This window comes from Cotesia glomerata, linkage group LG1, assembly GCF_020080835.1.
Source record: "Cotesia glomerata isolate CgM1 linkage group LG1, MPM_Cglom_v2.3, whole genome shotgun sequence".
Taxonomy (NCBI): Eukaryota; Metazoa; Arthropoda; class Insecta; order Hymenoptera; family Braconidae; genus Cotesia; species Cotesia glomerata.
Window position 1 is genome coordinate 24,284,553 of NC_058158.1, and position 22,091 is coordinate 24,306,643.

The following is a 22,091-nucleotide window of genomic DNA, read 5'->3' on the forward strand; positions in this document are numbered from 1 at the left end:
AACTTTTTAAAATCTTAATGTTGCTGTTCATGAACGCAATAATGAATTTTAGGCGTAAAACATGTCCCGCCTTTACATTGTAGTCTAGATTTTAAAGCACACCTTCTATAACCCTTTCTCAACCCCTATTAACCCCTCCTCTGATGCCAGATACATATGATAGTATATATGAGATTGACCGATATCGCAAACTCGTTATGGGACAATATTTTTACTGCATCAAAAGATACTATAGTTTTGAAATACTAATACTTATTTATTTGCTTACCAAAATATACATGAAGTATCTTACAGAGATAATTGAATCACCTGTGCATAAGCTTGATCACAATTGTTTATTTATTTGTTGCAACAATTGCTAGAAGATAATATCGACGAATCGCTAATTAGAACTGACATATTGATGCTGAAATAATAAAGACAAACCAAAATGTTAATGTCTTTTTAATTAAGTACCTTTTATTCACTGATCGACTTTTTATATTTTTTGGTAACGAAATAAATTTTTTTTTTTTCAATGATTTGCTACTAAAAATTAATTTTAAAAAAACTTCGAAAATGTTCCACGAATTAATATTTAATTAAACATTAAAAGCAACAATTGTCAATTTAACTTAAATAAGTCATTATTATTATTAATTATAAGAATAAAAATCAAGGTTTTAAATAATATTGCTTCGTATGACAAATCAATGTAGTGAGTTTCAAAAGAAAAAATGAATAGGATTAATTAAAATAAAAATTTGTAAAAAGTTTACCCACAAAAATTAGCATTCTCATAGTATTAACTGAGACATAAGAGGTGAGAGAATAAGCCGGCAGCCCAAAAGAATACAGCCACCCAGTAAACCGCACGATAAAACGCCAGACACTCCCACAACTACTTGCAAGTGCCGTCGTCGCTTGACTCTTTACTCGCTTTCTTTTGTTTTTATTTTCTCTCGACCCATGTACGCAAACAGTGAGCGAAAACGTGCCAACAAAAAAAATAACTAATATAATACCTGCCTGACAACACAAATAAAAACACTAACAAAACATGCCGTAACATTCATGATTTTTTCCTCTTCTGCCTTAAAACAAACTCTGTTTATTAACCAATGTCTTACCACATTTAATTTTATTAAAAAACTATATAATTTACAGGCTCCGTTAGAAAAATTTTCCTACTTAATTTAAGCAATCCAAATCTTTTCAAAATTGGATGTTTTTCAAGAAGTAGTTTTAGAGTAAATAAATTTTATTTTAATTCATTGTTGTCATGAGGCAATCTTTTAATTTAGTCGCGGTAAATTTTACGAGATTTTGTATTTTAATTTTTAGAAGCATTGGTTATTTGTATTTTTGTACAAAATAAAAATTAACTTGTGCCAACAAAAAATATTTTTCTTGAGTTCAGAAAAAATTTATTATTAATTTAAAAAATTTTTTATGAAATTTAAACATGTCAAAATTAAGAACAATATTATTCTTAACAAATACAATATGAAAATGTGAAAAAATTACTTCCTCAAAAATTTTACGTCAGGAAATTTCATTGTGATATAAGACAATTTTGATTCTCTTAAAACGGTTGCTATAAAAAATTCTATTTATATACTTTGGAGCTAGATAAATAAAAAAAATTCTTAAGAAAAAAAATATCAGGTCATTTATGCAAAGCAATAAAATAATGCAACAATTCCGAAAAAAATTTGTTACTATGTTTAAAAATGGGACAGCCGAAAAATTCGGTAAAATTTTCTGACCATCAGAGTCTTCTCAGTAGTAGATGCAAGTAATCTTTTTATGGTAACTTATTCAAATAAAATCGATTAACAGACAAAATATGAGTATTAATTCTCAAGAACTGATGACATAAATGAAAATAATCTTTTTTGAAGCTGACTATCGAAGTACCTGCTGGAAAAACAAGTCTTTTCTATCTTTCTCTTTTAGTAATTTTAAAAATCAATAGCAAAGTTTGTTAAATATTTTATAACACTCATAATATTAACCGAAGTTAAATCTTATCAAAGAGAAAAGAAAATAAGTTCTAATGTACATACAGTTTTACTGTGTAATTATTTATTTTCAAGTTAATTTCTCGGGATTATACTTACTTACAGTACAAGTACATTTTTTATTACGTCCGATAAGCGCTTGCAGACGGCCACGAGTAGGTCCTTAAACCACGATGACGGTGGCCAACAAATTGTTTACGAACCGACCACATGTAAGTTACTCTCATCGTTCTATGCACTCCCAAGTTAATTATTAAATAAATTTTTAATCGGTGAGTCTATTTCAAAGTTTCATGCGAAACCTTTAGTAGTGCATGCTGTAATTAACTTTTTAAAAATTCACGTCTTTAAAAAAAACAATTTTTCACTGAGTTATTTATTCAAGTACACTTATTATTATAATTTACTGAAAATTATTATTGATGCTAGGAAATATACAAAACGTAAAATTAGTAAGATTATAATTATTTTGTATGGCACGATATTCATATATGAATAATTCAAATGAAAATTGTAACACAATTATAGAGACAAAAATTATGATACCCCTCCATTGACAGTAAATGGAGCTGAATATATAATAATGATGATTACTAATTGATACTTACTAGTTATTATTTATACGATACGTTAATTATTTGCCATTAACTGAAACTAATAATTTTATCAAATATCTAAAAAGTAATAAGATTTGAAACATTGATTGGAACAAATTGTTATAATATTAGAAAGAATTTAATCAATTAAAAAAAATTTTTTTTTAATTTTTAAATAAATCAAAATACTTTTTAAAGTTATCGAAATAAATTTAATTATGATAAAATTATTATCGAATACATCAATAATGGTTCTTGTGTATTATTTTAAAAATAACGCTGCAATGATTAATACAACTATATTAAATAAATATAGTGATAAATTTATTTTTAAAATTGGAACTTTTATTTACGATGTAGTATTTTAATTTTTTTTAAAAGGACTTAATACAAGAAACTTTTGTCCAAATTATGAGGTTAATATTACAAAAATTGTGACATAAATGATCATTTCTAAAATATAATACTATCAATATGAATGATAAGAAGAAAGTAATAAACAAAAAACTGAGAGAATGGATAAAAATAGATAATTAGTTAAAAATCGTGATATAAATTTAAGTGTTGCAACAATATTACTTATAAAACATATAAATAACTAGCTTGCTGGGTTGATTTTCTTTTAGCTTGCATTGTATTAAGTATTACTATATTACTATCTTATATATTAAGAGATTGTTGATAATAGAATATATTTTTGTTAATATGTACTCGTTCTATGCACAGGTGCTATACGCACCTCTATAGAATTTTTTTGTAATGAGATTAATAAAATAAATAAATAAAAATCACGATAAAAATGTCTAGTGCTACTCTGATAAAAAAATTAACTTGATTCAAAAGAAAAAATCTTTAAACAAACTAACAAGTTTTTAAACCAAATAAAATTGACTTGTTAAAAAATATTCTCTGGTTCAAGAATTTCTTTGCTTGAATCAAGTTAATTTTTCTGTTTACATGAATTACAATGTTGCAATAGCATTCTATTGCATACTATTACAATATTTACAGTATTTTTTTTTTGTGTACCATCTAATTTCAATTGATATTAATCCAGTGCACAATTAAAGTTAACAATTAAATTAAAGAAATTGTATTATTATTAATAAATATATTAAACTGAAAAATGTAACTTTTAAATTTCAATAAAGTCCACCTTAAACACAACTACATGAAAAGTCTGTTACTACAGTCTACAATTTTTCTTTTTACTGCGTATCCTGTCCATACATTACATCATAAAAAAATAAATAACACTATTTTAATAAAAAAAATATTTTTTTTTGCATATTATAAAAATTTCTATAGTATCTTTTACTTTAGAATAAATAACAGCAGAAGAAACAGCTGAACCAACGGTCCAGCGATTTCGACATCTGCTAGACCGGTTTGGTCATCTTACTGTTAATATAAGTAATGTCCAGTTTCATAAACAGCTTCAAGACCGGTCATCATTGTCTACTGATGGTCCATTATTGTTCACTGTCGCTTCATCAGGATGCTGGAAAGCAACCCTCGATACACTTTGAGTCAAACTGACCAGTTAGTCCAGAGTTTACACTGGCTATTACCATCGCATAAAAGTAACCCTTGATTCTAGAACAGGAAAGAGACTGGTTTGAAAGGGAAATTTTTATTCCTACTTGCGGAGAGAAAACTTAATTCAGTCTTCGGCGAGATTTTATACAGTGTGAGACAATTCTTCACTTATTTTTTGAATTAAGATTATAAAAAAAAATACATACATTAAAATAACAATTATTCATTAAGTGATACAAGCTAACATTGACTTGTGATTCGTAAACACGTAGTGTTGAAACTTGACAGTTATTTCAATAATGCTGAAATAGTGTAATATTTGAACCCGAATATTTTTCGCTCTGTAGTTTATTTATAAGCTATTTAATTTTATTAAAAGTGATTTTAGTAAGAAGTAGTTTAAAAAATTTCAAGTGAAAAAAAGATTTCTACTCTCACCGATACAGACGAAATCATTCCTTATCGTCAGCTTGAACTTTATCAAAAGCTTAGTGTCTTACAGTGTAGGTGACTCTGGTCATTCGACTATTAAAAATGGATCAATAATTGAGCTTTCATTTCTTATGAGTAACACTTTAAAATGGAAGTCTACGCCATATTTTAACTTAAAACTTGACACTTACTTACTAATTGTCAATAGCCCTAACATAAACTAAAATATTTATTATTTTTATCTCAATTTTTACTGAATATTATTTACTAAATTAAATTATTTTTTGAAAATTAATAAAAGTTTCAAAGAAAATGTGACTTATAAATAAACCTAATAAATTTTTTTGAAAGTACAAATTTATGAGATCGTATAAAATAAATAATTCAAAAGTGAAAAATTAATATTTTCTTCTTGAAAAGAATTTCTTTTAACCATTAATGGCGTATGGTTATATTAATGGCTTATATAACCATCAATTGGCCTTATAACAATTGTTATAAAAAATTTTTCAGCTTATTCATCAGCTAGCATTTAAAATTTTTGGAGTAAACTCGAATTTATCTCAGAGTTAATGTGAATTTGAATATTTTTTTACTTATTATTTAATTTCCCGCTTCGAAAATAAGAAATTTTTTGAAACATAAATTACGTACAAGAAAATAGATTTATAGTAATTAATGAAAATAATGTGCGGAATAAGATTAGCGCATCGTAAATAATTAATTCACACATAAATGGTAAATATTAATGTCTTGACATTCAGATGTACGGAAGATTTCGATTAATGATCCAATTCTATTCAATACATTAAAATACCTCTCAATATGAGTTATCAATTTAATTTAAAAGTCTCAAAGAATAACAATAACCAATAAATACAAGACAAAAATAATCCTATATCACAAAAAACTTTAAAAAATTCACGAAGTGGCAATTGACTAAAAATTTGATTAAAAAATACCAACCATCGACTAAAAATTCAATTCGATAAAAAAATATTTTTGATAGTAATTAAAGCACGTTCTGACGCTTCTCGTCATGCGTCGTACAATTAAATCTCATCCGTGATCGGAATAACTGATTACAATAAAATCCACATCCACACCAAAATCGTTTCACTGGAAAAATTCTGTATTTATTTTTTATTCATTGTCGATTTTTTTCAGTACATACATGCAGAATTTTATATTTTTTTTAAATATGTCTTTTCAGATTATGATATCGACACATGAAAACTATATAAAATGATGATTAACACTAAGAAATTTTAACTAATTTGGTTAAATTAAGAAAATAGCGTTTTTATCTATTTATTTTTTTAAATTATATTATCAGGAGACCCTGATTCGATATCTAACCTGGTACCGTTTCTCATATTTTTTCAAAATGATCTGTTTTTCCAATGAGTAAAAAACATTGTTTGTTTAATTTATTTGGTTGTCATTCTCAATTTAATTACAATTGACCAAGCTGCCAAAAAATTAATTCTTTAAGAGATCATCAATGCGCTAATCATAAAAAAATTAAAATCAAAGCAAAATACTAAAATTATTTAATCAAAATTAATACAATTAACATTTTTTAACATTAAAATTATTTTTTCTAATAAACGCTCTCTATTATATTGTTATATTATAAAACTTCTATTAATGGGATTGTATTGTTAAAGGTTACTAGCTTTTCAATAATAAATAATAAATATTATTATAGTATATATAATAATAATTACATGCATTACTAATGATACTATATTATTATTTCCTATACCAGATCATGGGTGATTGTACTTTAGATTCTCTGCTATTTTATTGTACCTCATTTTGATCAGTATGTAATGAATTTATTAATAACCCTTTGTGAATAATAATTCAATAAATCACACAAATATTTCTTTGCTATAAAACAAATGGACTTTTCACACAAATAATTCTCTAAATTGCCTCGACGGGCTAATAATAGTTTTGTTATTCTCGTAATAGCCTCGAACTTCTATTACCAGATTATAAATTTGTCAAGTATCTGGCGGCGACGGTACAAATTAATTCGAATGCGAAAAGTCGGTCAATCTTAAGACGACAGCTGTAGTTGAAGGAATCCATTAGTAATCTTGGTTGACTGCGTACTTTCGCAAAAGCAACAATCGAGGCCAAAGGCAGTGGTCCCTTCAACAGATCCTTACTCTTGCATGCTTTTGTCTGTGATAATAAGCCACCATTGTTAGCATAGGTGGATTTCTACCATAGCTCCCAAGCGTTATTGTCCATCGGTCTTTCTTCAACCCGCGTATAACTACCAATCTTTGAGATAAGAGCTAGGAATTCTAATCAAACAACTCTCTCAATCTCTTTGTTTTACCTCGAGCATTCATGACGCACTTCTAAGAGTATACGCACCTTATCGCGATCCATAAACTATCCCTCAATCTTAACAACCCTTTGAAAGTAATGCGCCCACATCTCTATATTTATGCTGTCTCCATCACTTATCATAACTGACTTCGTGTTCGGCAGAAAATAATTTTTTTCTAATTACTAATTTTTCGAAAAAAGTTTTTATAAATGAGTAACAATCCTTCATTTTTTTTCATTTTTCAAAAAAATAATTTCTTTTTGTCCTATACTAAATCGACTACTCTGATGTTTTGAAGTATGCGTGTATATATGAGTGTGGCACAAAAACATCAATTATTTTTTTCTGTCTCTTATGAAAACTTACTGTTATCCGCCCGCTCCGCTGGGCACTTCATAGAATTACATTTTTAGATTTAGACTTGAAATTAAATTGGAATATTGTTTTGACTTGCACAGATTCCGAATTCCATCAAACTTGCATTCATCTTTTATCCATGTGATTATTGTAGCTAATGTTCTTTGTAACTTTCAATGTGCAATCACTATAATATTCCCGTGGCTTTTTTACAAAAATGAATAATCATTGACACGAAGAAACAAATTTGAAATAAGCATTTAAAGTTCCAGTTAAAGTAATTGCAGGTTTCATAAGTGAAGTTGAAATCTGCCTTGCTTCAAGTACGACAAGTTTTTTTATTAATTAAAATTTTCTCAGTGACATCAATTTTACATATAAAATTAATTATAGATGTTTTTTACGAATTCTATGAAAATAAATAGCCAAATTTCTTTTTCTCACATCATGTGTTTAAAAAATGCATTCATTTTAATATGTTATATTCCCGTGATCCCGCAATAAGAGCATTGCATCGGTTATGTGATCAGCGAAAAAAACATGCTTGCAAAATTCTTAGTCCGTTGACTGAATAACCACATGTATTGTTAAATTTTGAAAACCTTACGATGACTTTTTCCCCGCTACCAAAGAGATGATTGTTGTAAGGAAATTCTAAGTAAATGTTATTGAAGCTTAATAGACCTGTCCTGAATTTCATGTCTCAAAAGAAGTCCTAGTTTATAAACAACAATATTTTTTTTATTCTACTCACCACTTTGATACAACTTGTATGTGAAGTCAATTATCACGAAATTAATTTTTAGCAGATATCTAATTATTAAAAAATAAAAATATTTAAATCGGTTGAACTTCCCTGGAACTTCCCGTTGTTCTTGAGCTTCAAACGTCCGATAATGCATACTTTCGAACGCCATGTCCCTTACCCTATTAATCCGTTAATTTGTTCTAAGGATATCGTACGACAAAATTTTATTTATGTACGCCTCCGCAATCTTCTGTAAAAACAGAATTTCGTAAAATCGATTATTAATTTATGTCTACGTGATAAAAAAAATGTTCCTATCATTATGTGTCTATAATTTTATGTCTGTAGGAAGCATATTTAAAGAATATGAACTTTTTTACAATTAACACCCTCGAACTCCTCTATGGGGGAGGAATTTCGTAAAATCTATCCGAGATGATTTCTAGATCACAAAAAAAGATTCCGACAAACAGAAAAAACAAAACAGAAAAAAGAAATGTTCTTGAATCAAGTATATAATTTTGAAGAACTTGATATTCTTGATTTGAATAGAAAAATTCTTGATTTAAGGAAATTTTACTTGATTCAAGAATTTTTCGTCTTGATTCAAGATAATTACCCTCTTCAAAATTATATTCTTAGTTCAAGAATTATTCTCTGGAATCAAGTTAATTTTTTTTTCAGTGCATGATTAAATACTTTCAGGAATCGTTCAAAAAAAATTGCCAGAATAGTTAAAAATGAATAACTTTTATAAAATAATAAATTAATAAATAATTCATGAATTTATAATTAATAAATGAATTTATTATTTACTTTTAATCTTGTTTTTGTTAGAAATTATATTTTTAATTTTTAATATAGAAAATTTTAAGTATCAATAAAAATGACAAAAAACTAACAAATTCAATTTTTTACGATTTTTAAAATCTGAGATGAACACGAAATATTTTTTTTGTAGCTTATTGCCAAATATTCGAATATTTTTTTAAATTCTTCCTATGAAAAAAATTTGTGTTGTAAAAAATCTTATTAATATACATATATCAATAAAATTGATGACTGTACAGTAATGCAGAGCATGTGCAGTAATTCTATAACCCCCCATAGGAGTAAAGTTACATCATGTATAAAGGAAGAAGAAGAAGAAAGTTTTAAAGAGAAAGAAAAGGATGAGGATAAGAGAGTGCACGAGGTTGGAGGGATGTGTTCCTCGGGGAACAACGAAGTTCAGTGATTACCTAGGACTCTCATAGGAACAGAGAGTTTCATACTTTAGGTATACTATAGTTTCAGTAACCTAACAGTATAACAGAGTAACTAAGGTTATTCTGGGCCTCCTGCGGAAGGAAAGAGTAAGGAATAGAATGAGGAAGAAGGATTCTATGTACATGCAGTCTCTATGTACCATCAACTTACTCCCGTCCAACGATCGACTTATTGCCGGGAGAGGGGCTCATCGTGATTGAGAGGACTTCATTCGACCTTTAAACCCTTTCTCAAACACTGAGTCACTTCCGAAACTATTAGACGATATCATCTAAGAATTATCAAGTATTTTTTCTTTTTCGGCAAAATAATTATTCCAATGACTTAAGTATTGAAATTATAATAATAGTAGTAATTACGAAATCAATATTTAATATAAGTCAAAAAAAATTTATAAAATAAATGTGTACTTGTGTAGTAGACTAACTGAAATAATATTAAAAAATTAAACATAAATGAGTTTTTGAAATTATATTATGGTGACAAACATATAATGTAATTTAAAATACCAATAAAAAAATTAAAATAATTAAAAAATCTCACTTCAAGAAAAATATTAATTACGGTCTTTGAAGGGTATCTACCCTCTTCACCCAAGTTTCTAGAAAGGTTTTAGAACGTCAAAGCCACCGCAAAGTCCGAGAGGATTCCCGAATGCTCTAAGGACGAGACGTTCGTTATGGGCATAACTCAATATCGCTGTACGTAAGACTTCGTGGACCAATAAGGCTCCTAAATGGCTTGTACCACCCTAAACTTTCCTTTTCACGACCACCCTTTTGCATTTAAGGATACTATGATCATCATTTTTAGCTGTGAATCATGTTCAACTCAAGCACACTTAAAGTCACATTCAAACTAATCATTTTTTTAGCATTAACTATAATTATATAATTTTAGCAAATTATCTTTATTTGAATTTTAGTAATATAAAAATTTGTTTATAGAATAAGTCATCACAGAGACAGTTGATTTCAAGTATAATAAGAGTTTATTAATCTTAATTTACCCCTTTGAGTGCCTCCAACCTTTTTCCACGATTTAATACCACTGATTGCGTCTAACGGTAGAGAAATAAAGAAAAACTTGACATAATAATTTGAGTCGGACAAGCAACGCTAACAAATTCTAGACAATTTTATATATCTGGTCAACAAAATAATTATTCGAAATTGCTTATAAAATATACGTGGAAATTTCCGTATGTGATTATTGTGATTAATAATTATTTTACATTCATCATTTTTACTGTCCGTCATTAGATAGTATTATTTTCAAAAATATAAAAAGTATTTTTTTAATTTATATTATTGATTTATAATTTAAATAAATAATAATATTATTCAATATAATTTTATTACCTATAAACCAACAGTCGCACATTGAAAATACAAATATAAAAAATGTCATGAAAATCAGACATCGAGATTGCATGGGGTAGATAAGTTGGTCACCCAATCAACCCCTGACTTCATCTTACTCACTCGAATAAAGTTATCTTTCTTGTTTCTACCCTAGAGGCAGTTTGAGTTTACTACCAAACATACAGTCCCCTTATACAATCTTCTTACCCTCTTAACAAGGACTTTTGGACCAATCATATTTTTTCATCTTAAAGTAAATCTATAAAAGATATAAATTCATAAAAGTTATTATTTTTTTTTAATTTCAAAAAAATTTTTTTTATTGATGAAAAAATAAAATTTATTTGTAATTAATACATAGTTACAATAGAATTATATTTATCAAGTGTAATTAAATATAAAATATGATAATTATTAGGTGATTTCTGTAATCCAAAGTGTAAAATATCGGTATTATGATTATTACCGATAAGTTACTTATTGGATATTATCCAGCAAACACGAAGACCCCATCCAATTTCCCTAATATTCGGGTGGAAGGGGTCTTTCCGGTTGGTCGGCCTAAGGATTCCAGAAATATCTTTAGTAAGCAAAGAGGTCGAGACTCTATAGCGTATGCTAGTGAGAAACACCACCCCCTAAATTTCGATAGCCTCGTATTAATTTCATATCCCTTCCGTCGTCACAACGGGCGGCTTCAATCATCTATTTATTGCCGGCGTCCAATCTCGACATTTTGTATGTTCTCATCCACTTCAATTTCTCGCGCAAATCTTTGTCCATGTCCAGGGTAAGCCCTTCGTGATATCGTCTAGATACGAGGGAGTGCCAGATGCCCATTAATTTCTTGGAAGATGATCGAAAACGTTGGATAATGTTATTAATACGGTCATTTCATTTCACAGAAGTTTAGTTAACACAATCAGATTAAGAATAATTACTAGATCTTTTGAGTATTACGCTCACATTATACCTACTCTATATGATAAACTTTTAATTAATCGTACATAATAAATAATAATAATTTTGCAGTTCAATGTTAGTTAGATTCATCAGAATTAAAAAATTTTTTAGTTAAACATTTGTTTACTATAACGCTAAAAATAATCAACCAATTTCAAAAACTTTCATAACAATAAGAAAAATTTAATGAAACAAACTTGAGTTTAAAAAAAACCGTTTTACTTTTAATTTTTAATGAATGATAATTAAACTTCTGAATGAGATAAACAGTATTCTCAAGAGTTTATCGCAATTTGAGACTGATTGAGTTGCTAAATTAATAAACTCAGTAATTTCTAAGTAATTATCGTAAAAATTTCATTTGTTTTTAGAAACCTTAAAAAGATTATTTAATCAATTGAATCTTTTAAAAGTAAGTATTGTTTAGATTATTTTTTTTTAAACAACCAAAAAAAACTATTTGAATCGAAAAAAAAAAATTCAAATAGTTTTCGAAATTTTTTCAAGCTAAAATCACATTCTAAAATTTTTTTTAAAAGAAAATGAGATTATTTTTAGTTAAAAAAAATTGTTCTTTATTGAAGAATTAGATCTTACCGATCAAAAATAATATATTTTTTAATTTCGGTTAAGTCACAATAATTATCGATCAGAATGGATTCCGCAGTTTTTAAACTAAGAAAATAAATTCGTGTACTAAGAAAATAAATTATTTTAGTTCATTTTTCTTGAAGATAGTTTTTCCATCTATTAAAAAAGTGCATTAAAAACGACTTTGCTTTCATTAAAAATGAATAATTTTTTATGTAGATGTAATTAAAAAAAAAGTTATTCACAAAACACCAACTACTTGAATTATTATGAAAGAAACATATTTTTCATTCAATTGACCGCCGAAAAGTTTAGTGCTTAAGACCATACCAAGACGGAATTCCGTAGACATTCGAAGTAGTTAGCTCACGGAAATTCGGATAGGGTGTTCTCCTAATACCCTGTTGGTCGATGTCGAATCTCCGTTTTCTCCGCCCTCGATCATCCGCGACCCCAGTTATCCCCCAAAGATTTTGTTACTTCGCGTAACCCTTTAAGCTTTAACTATCTTGGCAACTCGAAATACTAAGGCTACCTAAACTATCTTAGTTTCTAGAAATTACATGAATAGAGATCCTCCTATATAAAGTAGTATAAAAGTATTACAATTAATATTAATAGTCTTATTTTATTGAAAAAAAAAAAAAAAAAAAAAAAAAAAAAAAAAAAAAAAAAAATGATGTTTTTTCATTTTCCTCTTTTCTGGACGTTGAGTTCTAGATCATTTTTATACACAATACTCAAGAAATAAACTTTACTTGAAAAAATTGAAAACTATTTTCTACACTAAAAAAAAAATGAACTTGAATCAAGAGAAGAATTCTTGGATCAAGAAAAGAATTTTGAAGATTTTTATTGTCTTAAAGCATAAAGAAAATCCTTAAATCGAGTAAAATTTAGTTTAACCAAGAAAAATTTGTTAGTTTCAAAATTGTTCTACTCAAATCAAGACCACAAAATTCTTCAAAATTATTTTCTTGATTTAAATTAACTTTTTTTTTCTGTGTTTGTATAATAAAAATTTTTAATGTTACAAAATAATAAAATGAACTTGATTATAAATACATGTACAAAAAAAATTTACTTAATCGGCTATATTGGATTTTAATGATCCCTTTAAGAACACGTCTTAAGGTCTGATTGACCAAGTTTCTCTTTCTCTCTCTGCAATTTCATAAGAGCCACCAATTTAGTGAAAGGAAACTCCAATCTCTTGCTTTATCTCTCTCGAGTATTTACTATTTCAATCTGTAAATTCATAGGAGCGTTGTCATCTTAAATCACTAGAATTAATTAACTAGTCAAGTAACAAGAAGTCTACAAGCTTTTATACACTATATACTAGAGAATATATACTAATTTCAAGACGAGCCAAAGGATAGTTAAACTTTGCTTCGAAATATATAGATTTTAAATATGTTAATATCATTAATTAATTAAAGTTACTCTAATCAATACAGACTTTCATTTATTCGATATTACGTATAATATATTACGGAGGTACGAAATAATTATTACTTTTAATACGAATGATTGAGCTAGTTAATAAAACGCTTTATTTGGGTAGAATGTTTTCATAATGAGGATTTCCACTTTGAATCCAAAATCACGATTTGACTTAATAATTGATTTCATATAGTGTTCAATCAATCTTAAGTGAGAACGTGTTTTTAAAAATTTCATTATTTTTCCAATTACTATTTGTTCAAATTTCCAAATGATGTAAAAAATATTTTTTAATTCATATGCCACCAAAATTTATTTGAAAAAAGAACAAAAAACATTTTTATTTCTAAAATTTCTATAAAAGAACTAATTTTATAAAAATGAAATTAATAAAAAAACAATAAAAACTAAAACTTTTCATTTTTATTAACAGTATACAGCAAAAAACTTTTCATTAACCTTTTTTTGAATTAATTCTTATTTCTATTATAATAGTATGAATTCAGTACAATATTACCATATCGACAAATATTTATTATAACTGAAAATTTTAATGCATGACTTTATCTATTTTTTAATTATTATAGGCTCGCTATTAATTCATTAAAATATCGATTTCATATATAAATAAAACGGTTAAAAATATCTATTCTACTAAATCGTCTCGGGAGTTTATTAATAATGTTGAAATTAACTCACATTGAAAAATAAACATAATTGTTATCAATGGACAAGAAAAAAAAATGAAATAGTGTAAGATTAATTTTAGCCATCAATTAGTTCAAAGTTTATCATACTGTGATTATAGGTTACACAACCTTTTGAGAAATAATAAACATAAATGAGTTATGTTTTTTATGAAAATATTTTTTTTTCAATCTCAGTCAACAATTCGAAATACATACATCACATCTCAGTAACCACTAACTTATTATTTAATAAAATTATTATATGACTTCACGAATACTGAAAGTTTGCAAGTAAGAATTTATTTTAATTCGTCAATTAAATAAATAAATCAATAAATAATTATTGTGACCTGATCGGTCATTTATAAATTTAACTATTTAAAAATATTAATAAGTAGTAATATATACTTTATAATTTTGTAAATTACATTAAATCTTTGAAATAAATATTAATACCCTGAATAATAGTTTCCGTTTTAGTAGCTTAGAAACTTAAATATCAGTTATGGTCTATTAAAGCAATCATTAAATATTGAGTTAACGTTGATAATAACTATAAAATAAGTCAATAATTAAATTGAATTTTAAATTGAGGCAAAATGTCAATTGCATCTAAAGGATTTAGTTTAATAATATTTATTATTTTAATTTTATAGCGGTTTAAGTAAAAAACTTTAAATAAAATCATTTTTTTTTTAATATGTCAAAAATAATTTACTTGTGTTAAGTAAAAAAATTACTTTCAGAAGGTAATTGTATTTTTGTCTGAAAACAAAGAATAATTAGATAATTACAATAGAATGATCAGTAATTATATACTTTAAATTTCTAAAAAAGTAAAAACCGGATTTTATGATAAAACCATAACATTAACACTTTGTTATAAAATTTTTTATTTTTTTCTTAGCAAAAAAATTACTACTAAGAAAATATTTAAAATAAAACGTATTAATAATGTTTTAACATTTTTACAAGTGGAATTCTCTATTAAACTTCTTCTTCATTTTTTAAGGAAAATCTTAAAAATTATCAGATGTCTTTTAATTGCAACGATTTGATTTTAAACGTATACAATTTTTCACAAAAAAAAAATACAGCTTACAATTAAAATTAAAATAATATACATTTTTCAGTTAATTAAATATTTTTAACTTTTGACTAGAATTTGTTAAACCGAAAAATTCCAAGACCATTATTTTTTCAGTGAATGGAAAATTTTTATTAGAAGTGTGTAAATATAACTCTTGAATATGTTTATCATTTTAATTTTTTTATAAAGAAGAAAAATAAACGGATAGAAAATAAAACAGATATTTTCACTATCTTAATCTAGATCTGACTTGATGTAAACCAATGTATTAGAGTATAAGTAAGGTAAAAGCCCCAATAGATGATCACGTACCAGTATATGATCACTTCATGTATTTGTATATCTATATTCACAAATATAGGTATACAAATGCATGGAGTGATCATATACTGGTACATGATCATCTATTGGGGCTTTTACCTTATTGAACATAATATACCTCTAATAGATTTAATACGACCCGCTCCAGAATTCACGCATACTTTCATCACCTAGATATACGTATGTGAGATCTCATATGTGACATAGTATTCTATATAACCTCCATGTAGATTAAATATACATACATAGTAAACCGGTCTTGTCACTAACTCAATTCCATTATTCGACCGCTGTAACTCACGTGACAACTATATTAAATATAATACATTTATGCTCTTTGATACTACGTAATTACATTATTTGTGACGAGTAAATTATTGGCAAAGTTTATTAAAATACATTGCAATTAATCAATCATACTTGTAGATTTTTCAACAGAGGAATGGCAGTCAACGCACGTGGTATTGTACTCTCTGGCACTAATCTCGCCAAGTAAGTTCTTATTTTTTTTCAATAAGATTTTAGTGACTTAAAATAATATACTAAACACAAAAAATAATATTTTATCATTCATCATTACAATTAATAATTAATTATATTACAATTAAACTAACAATCCTTAATTATAAATAATTGCATCATATTCTCACCTTGAATGTGAATTCTTGACCAAATTAATCAAACTTTTAGCAATCTAATTATTTTTTATTATTATTTTGTAAATAAAATTTATAAAATAAATAATTTTCAGAGAAATTCGCGAGTCATTAGCGAAAGATGTAATGAACATAAAGTCAAAACTGCCAGATTTTTCACCGGGATTAACAATTGTTCAAGTTGGTGGCCGAGAAGATTCAAATGTCTACATTCGTATGAAAATAAAAGCTGCTTCTGAAATTGGAATCAACGCTACTCATGTCCAGCTTCCCAACACCACTACTGAAATGGAACTTATAAGTAAACTTCGTAAATTAAACAATGATCCCCAAACTCATGGTATTATTGTACAAATGCCACTTGATAGTGTCAATAAAATAAATTCTGATTTGATCACTGACGCTGTAGTACCTGAAAAAGATGTTGATGGGTAAGAAAATTTACTTTCAATAAAATTTTAATAATATTTTTAGTTTAAAACTTAACTATTTTTAACAACGACAATAATGTTTGGCAGACTTAACACCATAAATGAAGGCAGAGTAGCTATTGGAAATATGTCTGGATTTATACCTTGTACTCCGAATGGTTGCATTGAGCTTATAAAAAAGTAAATACATTATATTTATTTATTTATTTTTTTTTTTGATAATTCATTAAATATTATACTAAAAATAATAATATTTTTAATATTAAGGAGTGGAGTTATTATTGCTGGAACAAATGCTGTCGTTTTGGGTAGAAGTAAAATTGTAGGTACGCCTGTAGCAGAGTTGTTGAAATGGCATAATGCTACTGTAACCGTCTGTCACTCTAAAACTAAAAATTTACCATCAGTTGTAAGTTTAAATAAAAATTATTATTATTATTATTATTATTATTATTATTATTACACATATTTATAAAATTAACTAAATTGTAAACAATAATTATTTTTAATGTTTAGGTATCCCAAGCTGATATTCTTGTCGTAGGTATTGGCCAACCTGAAATGGTGAAAGGTTCTTGGATAAAACCTGGAGCAGTTGTTATTGATTGTGGAATTAATTCTATCCCAGGTAATTTTTTTTTTTTTAATAAATTAAACAATATTATCAACATAATTATTATAATTTATAATTATTTTTCTAGACGCTACTAAAAAGTCGGGACAACGGCTGGTTGGTGATGTTGAATATGCAGAAGCAGCTAAAGTTGCTTCATACATTACTCCAGTTCCAGGTGGTGTTGGTCCAATGACTGTAGCAATGTTAATGAAAAATACAGTGATATCAGCAAAACGATCAGCTGAAAAACTCATCAATACTACGTGGAATATTCGTTCCTTGCCATTAAAAATTCAAAATCCTGTCCCGAGTGATATTATAATTTCTAGAAGTCAAGAACCCAAACCAATTGCTTATTTAGCCAATGAAATTGGTATTACTCCGGATGAAATCATTCCTTATGGTTCAAAAAAAGCCAAAGTAAGTTTAAATCTATTGAACCGTTTGAAACATCAGAAAGATGGAAAATTAATAGTTGTCGCTGGTATTACTCCAACACCATTTGGCGAAGGTAAAAGCACAACAACTCTGGGATTAGTTCAAGCTTTGACAGCTCATCGCAATAAAAATTCAATTGCAACTCTCAGACAGCCAAGTATGGGTCCAACGTTTGGTGTCAAAGGTGGAGCTGCTGGTGGTGGTTACGCGCAAGTTATTCCTATGGAAGAATTTAATTTACACCTGACTGGTGACATTCATGCTGTATCAACAGCTCATAACCTTCTTGCTGCACAAATTGATGCACGATATTTCCACGAATTTACTCAAACAGACAAAGCGCTCTATAATAGACTTGTACCTACTGTCAAAGGAGTGAGAACATTCTCTAAAATTCAATTGAGAAGACTTGAAAAGCTTGGAATCAATAAGACTGATCCAAATTCATTAACTGAAGACGAAATTACTAAATTTTCTCGATTGGATATCAACCCCGAAAGAATTATTTGGCCCAGAGGTACTGTAATAAATAATTATTTAAATTTAAATTACATATAATAATTAAAATAAAACTTTATGAAATTTATTTTATTTTAGTCATGGATTTGAACGATAGATTTTTGCGACAAATTACCATTGGTAAAAGTCCAACCGAAAAAGGTATTACTAGAGAAACATCATTCCGCATATCTGTTGGATCAGAAATTATGGCTATTCTTGCACTAGCTACTGATATAGAAGACATGAAAAAAAGACTCGGTAATATTGTTGTTGCATTTTCAAAAAGTGGAGAACCATTAACTGCCGAAGATTTTGTAAGCTTTTACTTTTAATTTATGCATTAGTTTTTTAGCTATTTAAATCATTACAATTAAAACATTTAACAGGGTATGACTGGAGCTATGGCCGTTCTTTTAAAAGACGCAATAGAACCAAACTTGATGCAAAGTTTGGAAGGTACTCCAATTTTGGTACACGCAGGACCATTCGCAAATATTGCCCATGGATGTTCATCTATTATTGCGGATAAACTCGCTCTAAAACTTGTTGGAGCTGATGGTATTGTTGTAACGGAAGCTGGCTTTGGTTCTGACATCGGTATGGAAAAATTCTTTGACATTAAATGTCGTACTTCAGGCCATGTACCTTATGCAGTTGTTCTGGTAACAACTGTAAGAGCTTTAAAAATGCACGGTGGTGGTCCAACTGTCACTCCTGGAGCACCTTTACAAAAAGAGTATTTAGAAGAGCATCTTGATCTCGTTGAAAAGGGCTTACCAAATCTGATTAAACATATTGAAAACGGAAATCAATTTGGCGTACCTGTTATTGTAGCTATAAATGTCCATGCCACCGATACTCCAGCAGAATTAAATCTTGTTAAAGAAGCAGCTCTCAAAAATGGTGCTTTGCAAGCTGTAATTTGTACTCACTGGGCTAAAGGTGGAGAAGGAGCATTGGATCTAGCCGACGCTGTTATTCAAGCAGTTAAACAACCCAGTAATTTCAAACTTCTCTACAATTTAGACATCAGCATTGAAGAAAAAATTAAAATAATTGCTACTAAGATGTATGGCGCTGGTGAAATCATTTTAGCTGATAAAGTTAAAAACAAAATAGCACGATACAATGAATTAGGATACAGCAAATATCCATTGTGTATGGCTAAAACTTCTAACTCATTAACTGGTGATCCAGCGATTAAAAATGCACCTCGAGGATTCCCACTTGAAATTAATGATATATTTGTATCCGTTGGAGCAGGTTTCGTTGTACCTATGGTGGGAGAGGTAAATTATAATTTAAATTATTATTTATTAATAAATAAGAATATATTTTTAATACTTAACTTTTTTTTGTAGATTATGATGATGCCTGGTTTAGCAACAAGACCAGCAATTTATGATATGGATTGGAATAATGAAACAGATGAAATTGAAGGATTATTTTAAATATCCTCCATCCAAAAAAACTATCACTTGTTCTTCCTCTATAGAATAATGATGATTAAATCTATATTTTTTCACAATTTATAATTTTATAAAAGACAGTTTATAATGTTGATAATAAAAAGAAAAAATATTTTGAAATATCAAACAATGTTATTAATTTTATTACAATATCTACAATAGATGACAATTAACATTAAGTTATTTAACTTTCGCTATTGCTCGAAATTTAGCCGACCGAGATCGAGGATTCTCATCAATTTCTTCATCACTAGGAAGTATAACATGTTTATGAAACATTCTCCAAGGCGATTCAGTCATATCCACAACTTGACTGTGAGAAAAAGTTTTTCCATAATTTTGGAATCTCATTGATGAAGTATTAGCAGCATTATCAGTTATATTACCCGACAAATGACGTTTTACAACAGTATCTTCAAGTGAATGAAAAGATATTGTAATAAGACGTCCATTGATTTTTAAATATTTTTCAGCAATTAATATTGCATAATTTATTTCATTTAATTCATTATTAACAAATATTCGTAATGCTTGGAACACTTTAGTAGCCGAGTGAGCAAATCTACCAAGTCTATCAGTTCGAAAATCTTTATCAAGAACAGACTCCACTAAACGTGCAAGCTCTTTAGTTGTTTTCAAGCTTTTAAACATGTATCTTGCTTCAATAAGAGCACGAGCTATTTTTTTATATTGTTTTTCTTCACCGTAATACTTTATTATGCGAGCTAAATCTTGTTCAGTACATCTTTCTAATACATCAGCGGCAGTCGGCTCATCTGGACATCGAAATCCATCCATTCGCATATCAAGAGGTCCATCCTTTGACAAAGCAAAACCCCGCTCTGCAACATCAAACTGCATAGAAGAGCAGCCAAAATCAAAAATAAAACCATCAATGCTATTTGGCAAAACTCTTTGTTCTTTCAATAATGCTGGTAACTCTGAAAATCTTCCAAGTAATGGTATAACTTGTCCAGGATATTTTTCTGCCATAATCTTAGCATAGTTATGAGCAACCGGATCTCTATCTAACGCATAAATTTTAATATTTGGTGCAAATTCAATAATTCGAGTTGAATGGCCACCTGCACCGAAAGTCATATCAACAAATGTCTCACCAGCTGAAGGCTTTAAATATTTAATCACTTCATTAACCATAACGGGTTTGTGAGGTCGAGTATATACTTTTTCTGATAGTTCTGCAGCAATTTGAGTAAAATACTTTACACCCAGTTTTAAAGGTAATTTATTTAGTATTATTTGGTTCATTTTTATCATCAGGTTTTGCAGCATAGTCTAATATTCTTTGAAAAAAATTACGTTTTTGTCTCTGGTAATTCTCTAATATTTCAGGGCTTAGAATGCAACTACACTGTTCGTAACTTAAACCAGTTCCTGAACTATTAAGCTTTCGAGGATATAACTTTGCGTAATGATTTGATGATATTTTTTTAAGACTTACGTAGTTACGATCACACTCTTCTTTTTCAGCTTGACTTCGTACTTTATTAGTAGAAAATTCTAATTTTATTCGATCTCTAATGTACTCCCCCAAATCTCTGAAAATTAAAATAAATATTAGCACAATACAGTAACAATAAAAATAGCAGATGCACGATTTTAATATGAATAAAAAAAAAATGAATTTCAATAATTTTTTAAATTTTGAAATCATTACAATAATTTTTGAACCTTTGCTATTTTTGATTTTGTAATATCAAAAATAAATCGTAATTCATAAATAAAACTTCATCATTGAAAAATATTATTGCACAATATTGTAAAAAAATTACCTTCCAGGTTTATACTTATCTACAGGCCAAGCTTCCAGTAGTTTCAAATAATTTTTATAAGTGCCGGCCATAATACTTCATCAAAACTAAATATTTAAATTAAATACTACAGGTTAGGAGTTAAATTTACTTTGGAGTAATAATTATATTATATTAAAAATATACCATGTGGTGATGTCGGTATATGGAAACGAAACTATGAGGCGCTGTCTTGGAAAGGATCTTTTAAATCCTATACGAATAAAGTGACACACTACGCTTACAATTACAAGTAAGCACAAAATTCACCGGTCATGGTTTTAATGCTTTTTACCAAATTATTGTAATGAGATTTGCTGAAGCTCATAATAATATTTCAATTAATCTATCCATATAAAAAAGCATCAGTAAAAATTTTCATCAAAAGTTAGTTGATTTCATTATTATTTA

At 27.8% G+C, this 22,091-nt stretch overlaps 3 protein-coding genes across 6 annotated transcripts; 1 reads left to right on the top strand and 2 right to left on the bottom strand.

The window, feature by feature from the left end:
• The first annotated feature begins 14,513 nt into the window (after positions 1-14,513).
• On the top strand, positions 14,514-19,992 carry LOC123271392 (C-1-tetrahydrofolate synthase, cytoplasmic). 4 transcript variants are annotated; one of them, XM_044737699.1, is made up of 10 exons: positions 14,514-14,638; positions 16,185-16,250; positions 16,510-16,845; positions 16,933-17,025; positions 17,113-17,254; positions 17,362-17,473; positions 17,547-18,416; positions 18,497-18,714; positions 18,787-19,689; positions 19,762-19,992. In XM_044737699.1, exons 1-10 carry the CDS (start codon positions 14,610-14,612, stop codon positions 19,849-19,851), a joined length of 2,859 nt encoding a protein of 952 aa, XP_044593634.1. In that variant the 5' UTR covers positions 14,514-14,609; the 3' UTR covers positions 19,852-19,992. The 4 variants fall into 4 exon arrangements, with proteins under 4 accessions (XP_044593634.1, XP_044593649.1, XP_044593642.1 ...); XM_044737714.1 differs by lacking the exon at positions 14,514-14,638 and adding an exon at positions 15,078-15,096; XM_044737707.1 differs by lacking the exon at positions 14,514-14,638 and adding an exon at positions 15,859-15,938.
• On the bottom strand, positions 19,982-21,138 carry LOC123271464 (probable methyltransferase-like protein 15 homolog). Its single transcript, XM_044737813.1, has one exon. The coding sequence runs from the start codon at positions 21,136-21,138 to the stop codon at positions 20,050-20,052; it is 1,089 nt and encodes a 362-aa protein (XP_044593748.1). The 3' UTR covers positions 19,982-20,049.
• LOC123271471 (ubiquinol-cytochrome-c reductase complex assembly factor 2) lies at positions 21,116-22,024 on the bottom strand. The gene is made up of 3 exons (XM_044737822.1): positions 21,828-22,024; positions 21,663-21,748; positions 21,116-21,428 (listed from the first exon to the last, which is right to left on the bottom strand). Exons 2-3 carry the CDS (start codon positions 21,731-21,733, stop codon positions 21,116-21,118), a joined length of 384 nt encoding a protein of 127 aa, XP_044593757.1. The 5' UTR covers positions 21,734-21,748; positions 21,828-22,024.
• Between the last annotated feature and the right edge of the window lie 67 nt (positions 22,025-22,091).

Bases quoted from the DNA above. Each gene is read 5' to 3' on its own strand.
- LOC123271392 (XM_044737699.1), top strand. From the start codon at position 14,610: ATGACTTCACGAATACTGAAAGTTTGCAA. The intron at 17,255-17,361 runs GTAAGTTTAAAT...TTTAATGTTTAG, and splicing joins CTAAAAATTTACCATCAGTT to GTATCCCAAGCTGATATTCT. The intron at 18,715-18,786 runs GTAAGCTTTTAC...AACATTTAACAG, and splicing joins CATTAACTGCCGAAGATTTT to GGTATGACTGGAGCTATGGC.
- LOC123271464 (XM_044737813.1), bottom strand. From the start codon at position 21,138: ATGAACCAAATAATACTAAATAAATTACCTTTAAAACTGGGTGTAAAG.
- LOC123271471 (XM_044737822.1), bottom strand. From the start codon at position 21,733: ATGGCCGGCACTTATAAAAATTATTTGAAACTACTGGAAGCTTGGCCT. The intron at 21,429-21,662 runs GTAATTTTTTTA...TTTAATTTTCAG, and splicing joins GATAAGTATAAACCTGGAAG to AGATTTGGGGGAGTACATTA.